Consider the following 6,828-nt stretch of genomic DNA (forward strand, 5'->3'; position numbering starts at 1 on the left):
AGGAACTTTTCTCTGACCCTTGAAAAAGTGAGAAGCGTTCAATGTTACAAAACGTTACAAAACAACATTGCAACACAATTCTTTATTTTCAACAGACAGACAGTCAGCCTCCTGAAAGACAGAAGGTGAAAAGAGGAAGGCATCAGTCAGATAGATCGCCTGAACATCCTCCATCTCTGAGCTTGACTTGGCTTCAGTGTGCCCTTCCCCCTCCTTTCTCTCGGGTAGCCCCTGCAGTACGCGTAGCCCAGTTAGGGAACCACTGATCTAAGAGACAAAGTAAGAGCACCAGTCTGCCAAAATGGTGCCAGAGCTTCGCGGTAACTTCACCAGCGTGATGGCAAACTTGACGAGCTGGACTGCCGGCTGCCCGCCACCGAGAGTCCACCTGGAGCGCCTGATCCTGCCGCCCATCCTCACCATGGACCTGCTGCTGGGGCTGGTGGGAAACACGCTTGCCTTGTGGTAGGGTAACCAGGTGCCCCACGTTGTGTGCGGGACTGCACAGCATTTTCATGCATTTTCCCTTGTCCCACATATTGGGATGATGTCCCACATTTTGATTGGCTCTATTTTTCAAAAGTCTGAGCGAGAGAGAGTAATATGATAGTGTTTTGAAGCCACGCCATGTCATATTAACATTATGCTGTGTGTTCATATTTACTACAGTCCCTTGATCTAAATACAGCATATTATCTTTTTGTTATATTAACATATTAGCCTACTCGCAGGGGCAGAATCGAAATGTTTATCTTATTATAATTTGAGAAGTGTCTGTGGGCGTGTGAGTGAGTGAGCAGAATTTTGCCCGACCGCGGCTGTGTTGTTTTACGGGCTGAAACTTTCAGGGGTTGTAAAGAGCACCCGTGCGGGTGACCTGACGGAGCCGCATTTTTTTATTAGGTCATTGCCCCGATTACCTAATGATGTTTTTTAAAGTTAGACATAGCCTACTGTATCAAAATGTTAAACTAGCCTAGTGCCTACATCTCAGCATTACAGCTGCAACGATTAGTCGATCGACAGAAAATGAATCGCCAACTAAATGGTCTCGTTCCAGCTTCTTCAATGTGAATATTTGATGGTGTCTGTAGTCTTCTATGGCAGTAAACTGATTAGTATCTTTGGGTTGTTGTGGACTGTTGGTCAGGACTCAGGACAGATGTCATCTTGGGCTTTGGGGGAAAGGTGATTGAAATTTTTCACCATTTTGTGACATTTTATAGACCGAACGACTAATCGATTAGTCTAAAAATAATCGACAGATTAATCAATGACAAAATGTATTGTTAGTTGCAGCTCTACTCAGCATTGGTAACGTGTCCCACATTGTCCCACACAAATGTACTCTTTGTCCCATATTTGGTTCGTTGGGATCCGGTCACCTATAGGATCTTCTGGTTCCGACTGAGGAGCTGGAACCCCAACAACGTCTTCCTCTTCAACGTGGTGATGGCAGACTTCCTGGGTCTAGTCAGTGTGCCACTGACGATCGATGGCTTGCTCAGAGGCCGGTGGGTGTTTGGAGACGCCCTGTGCCGCATCAATCTCTTCCTGATGTTCTCCAACCGCTCAGTCAGCATCGGCCTCATGACTGTGGTAGCCGTCTACCGCTACTTTAAGGTAGGGGTGGGGGTGGAGATCGATACACAGGATAGTATCACAATATTTTGTTTGGCTATATTTTGTCTCGCACAAAGTACTGCGATAAATTGTTAGGCGCATGCAACATTTATGACAGGTTTTATGACAGTGTTAGTCAGTCTGTCTACTTGACAATTTTGCTGCAATAAAAATGATTGAAGTGAGATGAAGAGACTGGAAATGTTATCGTAGATTAAACAGATGATGACAAAGTTTTCCTTTGGGGACATAATTTGCAGTGGAAAAAAAGTAATAAATCGCAATATAATCACAATACTCAATATATCGAAATACTAGGATATCGCAATACTATCATATCGTGACTTAAGTCTCGTGTTAATATCATATTGTGGGACATCTGGTGATTCCCACCCCTACTTTAAAGGGATACGCCGACATTTTGGGAGATTCATCTATTTGCCATATTTCCGAGTAAAACTAGAGTGTAGATGGCTTTCTCATCCCTGTGCGTGCAGTAGAAAGTACGTTTCAGCCCTCCTGAATAGTGAACGTAGCACTACATTGGCAGTAAACGGTGCACGAGTCTACCCCCATTCATTCACCAAAGAATACACATTCCAACAGCGCCAGAAACACATGTACATGTTGTGACTCGTGTACTCCCCATGCGATGGAATAATAATCCAAAGTTACGGGAAACGGTCGTTTTCGAAGTAAATCCATATAGCCAGAACTAACTAATATGGCAGAACCAAAGTCACTTCCGCGCTTGCCTGAGGCGCATGTGCTGTGTGCGTACAATAGGCGGATGTGTTAATATGTTGGCGTATCCCTTTAAGGTGGAGAAAGAGTTTACATATTGAGTTAATTTCTACCTCCGCCAACTAGAGTTGACCGGGAGGTTTTCAACTGTTTGTCTGTCCACAGGATATCTCCAAACGTTATGAGCGGATTTGCATGAAAGTGTAGAAAAGCGTCATGGGCCAACTTTGAACTGATTAACACTCCAGGCAGGACATGCAAAACAATGCTGTGTGGGTGAAGTGTCAAGACAATGGCGGGGGATTTGTGGCTGTAGTTTAAAGATCATATAGCGGAGTAAGGCCGCAAAGATGGTAACGCAGGCGCTGACGTAGTTGGAGGCGTGTACAAGTGCATTTTCCTAATTTACCAACACTTACAGGAGGTTCTGGTGAGACGAAGGAGGTGCCCGGCCTGGAATCACCCCACAGGGCCTTAGACCTCCATGCACCGAAGGTCTTTCAATACTGCGGTGTAGCACTAAACTCTATTGCAGCGGATTGGGCGTGATCAACCCTTCCGCGGGCAACGTTGCAGACAGAGTAGGAAGGCTGATCCGAGAGCGGCTGCTTCTGGGACGCGGGTCGGGGTCGTAATCGGCCTCGGCCGGGGCTACTGGGCAAGGGTGTATGATGTGTGACAGACCCGAAACACCCCACGACCCCAGTCAACATCACTGATGACGCATCCCAGCGCATGCTATAGCATGTATATGTGAAACCTATTATATGGGGTCCACCCACTATGCCGACCACCCGCAGTGCCGACAGTCCACAATGCCAGCAGCCCAACACATTTCTCATTCCCAACTCGTCAAGCGTGCAACGCTAGGTTTAGGGTTAGGTGTGGGGTGGGTAGGAGAGGTTAGATTTAGGGTTAGGGTCTGGGGGAGGTTAGGTTTAGGCGTGGGGGGTGGGAGAGGTTAGGTTTAGGGTCTGGGGGAGGTTAGGTTTAGGCGTGGGGGGTGGGAGAGGTTAGGGTTGGGGTCTGGGGGAGGTTAGGTTTAGGCGTGGGGGGTGGGAGAGGTTAGGTTTAGGGTCTGGGGGAGGTTAGGTTTAGGCGTGGGGGGTGGGAGAGGTTAGGTTTAGGCGTGGGGGGTGGGGGAGGTTAGGTTTAGGCATGGGGGGAGGTTAGGTTTAGGCGTGGGGGCTGGGAGAGGTTAGCTCCAGCCGGTCCACCGACACGCTGCACGCCGCCTTGCTCAGCTGGTTCTGCTTGTGGGCTATCGGCATTGCAGGCTGTCGGCACAAAGACCACCCACTATTTGCGGGGAATAACGCTGGTAAATTAGGAAAATGGCCAGCAGTGCATCCTGGAGCAGTCTGAAATACTACTGCGCCAGCCTGCTCTGCGGTAAGACCAGGGTCTGAGTTGGTCTTAGCGCAATTGTTTCCAGTCCACCATAAGGTAGCTCAACGACAGTTTTTGCTGGACACACCTCCTTTTAAGACGGGCACACCCACGTGCACACATGAAGACACATAGCTGATCCGCATGTGTCCTGTGAACGATAAGCCTTGGTGTCAAAGCGAACGTGCCTATTTGGCAATATTCCGGATGTAAATCCAATGCTAAACGGAAAGCTAATAACGTTCAACTGTAAACCGTGCCCTGGCAGTTGGCCGCACAGCATGTTCTCTCACAGCTGGAGGAAGACACAGGAGCTGCAGAAAGGCCAGGTTGAGCCGAACAATATATTTTCTTATCAAATGTTCAAACCTGTAAGTTTGCTGATGAGTCCTCAGTTTGTGACCCAACAGGACGTGTCGTATTGAGTCTTCTGTAGCATTTGACATTATAACCTATCTAAAGTGTTTTTCATCCTCCTCTTCTTCTTCCAGGTGGTCCACCCCCATCACCGCTTCAACCGCATGACCAAGAAGCAGGCTGGCTACGTGGCAGCATGCCTCTGGCTGCTGATGATCGCTCCTCGGGTTCCCATGCTGGCTCTCAACGACATCACGGGCAGCGGTAACAACACCCAGTGTACCTTCTTCAACTCCGACAGCGAGCGCTCGCAAGGCCTGGTCAGGGCGCATCGCGTCCTGTGGGTGCTGGAGTTCTTCCTTCCGCTGGCACTGCTGCTCTACTGCTCCGCCCGGATCTCCTCCATCCTGCGCCAGAGACATATGGACAAAGACCAGGTCAGAGACAAAGCCCAGGTCAGAGACAGATGGACAAAGCCCAGGTCAGAGACAAAGCCCAGGTCAGAGACAGATGGACAAAGCCCAGGTCAGAGACAGATGGACAAAGCCCAGGTCAGAGACAAAGCCCAGGTCAGAGACAGATGGACAAAGCCCAGGTCAGAGACAAAGCCCAGGTCAGAGACAGATGGACAAAGCCCAGGTCAGAGACAGACGGGGGGAAAGTGCACATTATTTATTGAAGTAGAAGTACAGTTAGGAAATAGAGCGAGGCATGGAGCAAAACAGAGTGACGTGCTGCTTCAGAGATGCTTCTGGTGTGAACCAAGTGTTATGATACAAAGCGGGTTGGAAATCGCCAAAAAAAAACGTCCTTTAATAATTAGTGTGTTATGGTTCAAGTTCAATTGTTTAATTAAAATCCTTAAAATCACATCTAATAAGAGGGAGGGATGCAGGATGGATGGATGGAGGGAGCGGTAGTAGTGTGAAAGCTGGGAGAGCTGAACGTTACATTGTTTTTGTCTGTCGTGCATTAAAACTAAAGTAAGACTGCTTTGAAAATGTAAAATTAAGAAAGTAGAAATATTTGTGTTCAAATATAGGGACTAAAAGTAAAAAGTTGTCACAATAATAAATACTGACTAAAGTAGCCTACAGATACCCGAAGGTTCGACCTAATTACAGTACTTAAAGGAATAAGTCCCTTTTTGGGAGATTCGCCTATTTGCCATATTGTCGACAAAGAGCGATACAGCCGTCGCTGCTACTTTCCTAGTGCTACAATGGTAGTGAGCGGTACAGCTGCCTACTCCCGTTCAGTCGCCCAAAATACACATTGCAACAGCGCCAGAAACACTCATGCGCCTGTGTACAGCGCCTCATGGCAAATGAGGAAGTAACTTCACTTACTCTTGCTTAGTTTGGTTCATCTTTGTTAGATCTCGGTGTGTGGATTTACTTTGAAAATGGCCGTTCCCACTTTGGATTAATATTCCATCGTGTGGTGAGCACACGAGTCACAACATGTAGCCTACATGTGAGTGTTTCTGACGCTGTTGCAATATGTATTTTGGGCGACTGAACGGGAGTAGGCAGCTGTAACGCTCACTACCATTGTAGCACTAGGAAAGTAGCAGCGACGGCTGTATCGCTCTTTGTAGGGAACGCACAGTGATGATAAAAGCATTCACATTATCCATTTACTGTCGGCAATATGGCAAAAAAGTTGGCCTATCCCTTTAAGTACACATACTTTGTTACTTCCCATCTCTGCAGAAGGTGCGCAGGGCGATGCGGGTGTGCGCCGTGATCGTGGGGGTGTTCGTGGTGTGTTTCCTACCCGGGACAGTGACCACCATCGGCCTATGGGTCATCAGCTCATCCCGGCCGTGGGACTGCGACTCGTACTACACCTTCAAGCAGCTCACCATCGCGTCCCTCGGCCTGAACTTCCTCAACTCCGCCCTGGACCCCCTCATCTACTGCTTCTCCAGCTCCATGTTCAGGAAGGCTCTCTGGGGCTCACTGCCCGCTGCCCTGCGACATTGTCACCAGGCGAGTGACAACCAGACCGTGGCCTCCTCTGGAACTCAGCCCAGGATGGAGCAGGGTCCATGAGGCCCAACAGAGGCCGTGACGCCTTGGCTGACACCCTGTTTACACTTACTAGATAAAAACAAACTTCTCAGGAACAAGTCCATATGAGGACTGTACACTCCAATCATTTCATGCCTTCAGAATACGTTTTTTGGTGACAGCTGTCCCCTGTGTCCGAGACTGTTGCGCATAGGGATGGGCGGGAGTACTCGGGTACTCGAGTACTCGTTTGTAATGTCAGTACTCGAGTAATGTTTCAGCTGTTCGGTACTCGCCCCACCCCCCACGTGGATCTGGTGATACAGCTAGGCAGCATGGCGCCGCATAACATTCATGTTTGGAAGTATTTTGACAAACACACGACAGAATGAATGTGCAGTGCAAGATATGTACAGTTTAACTTACACAACATAGACATACCTGGGGCAGTGGTGGCCCAACGGTTAAAGAAGCAAGCTTGTGACCGGAAGGTCGTCGGTTCAATCCCCGGGACCGGCAGGATAAATCTGGGTGGGGAAAGTGAAAAGGCAGCGCTTGCCCCTCCCTCATTACCACCACTGAGGTGCCCTTGAGCAAGGCCCTTAACCCCTGACCGCTCCAGTGGAGCTGCTCAGTGGCCAACAGATCAGACTGTGGTTGTACTGGGCAGCTTCCAGGTGTGAATGCGTGTGTGAATGTG

At 48.8% G+C, this 6,828-nt stretch overlaps 1 protein-coding gene across 1 annotated transcript; it reads left to right on the plus strand.

The window, feature by feature from the left end:
- Window positions 1-301: 301 nt before the first annotated feature.
- LOC310800656 (hydroxycarboxylic acid receptor 2-like) lies at window positions 302-6,170 on the plus strand (the record flags this gene model as incomplete). Its single annotated transcript, XM_083663277.1, has 4 exons — window positions 302-465; window positions 1,392-1,623; window positions 4,248-4,550; window positions 5,829-6,170. The coding sequence occupies 4 exons, from the start codon at window positions 302-304 to the stop codon at window positions 6,168-6,170; spliced, it is 1,041 nt and encodes a 346-aa protein (XP_083519403.1).
- Window positions 6,171-6,828: the final 658 nt, after the last annotated feature.

The sequence above is a fragment of the Poromitra crassiceps genome (assembly GCF_964638095.1).
Source record: "Poromitra crassiceps genome assembly, chromosome: 30".
Lineage (NCBI taxonomy): Eukaryota > Metazoa > Chordata > Actinopteri > Beryciformes > Melamphaidae > Poromitra > Poromitra crassiceps.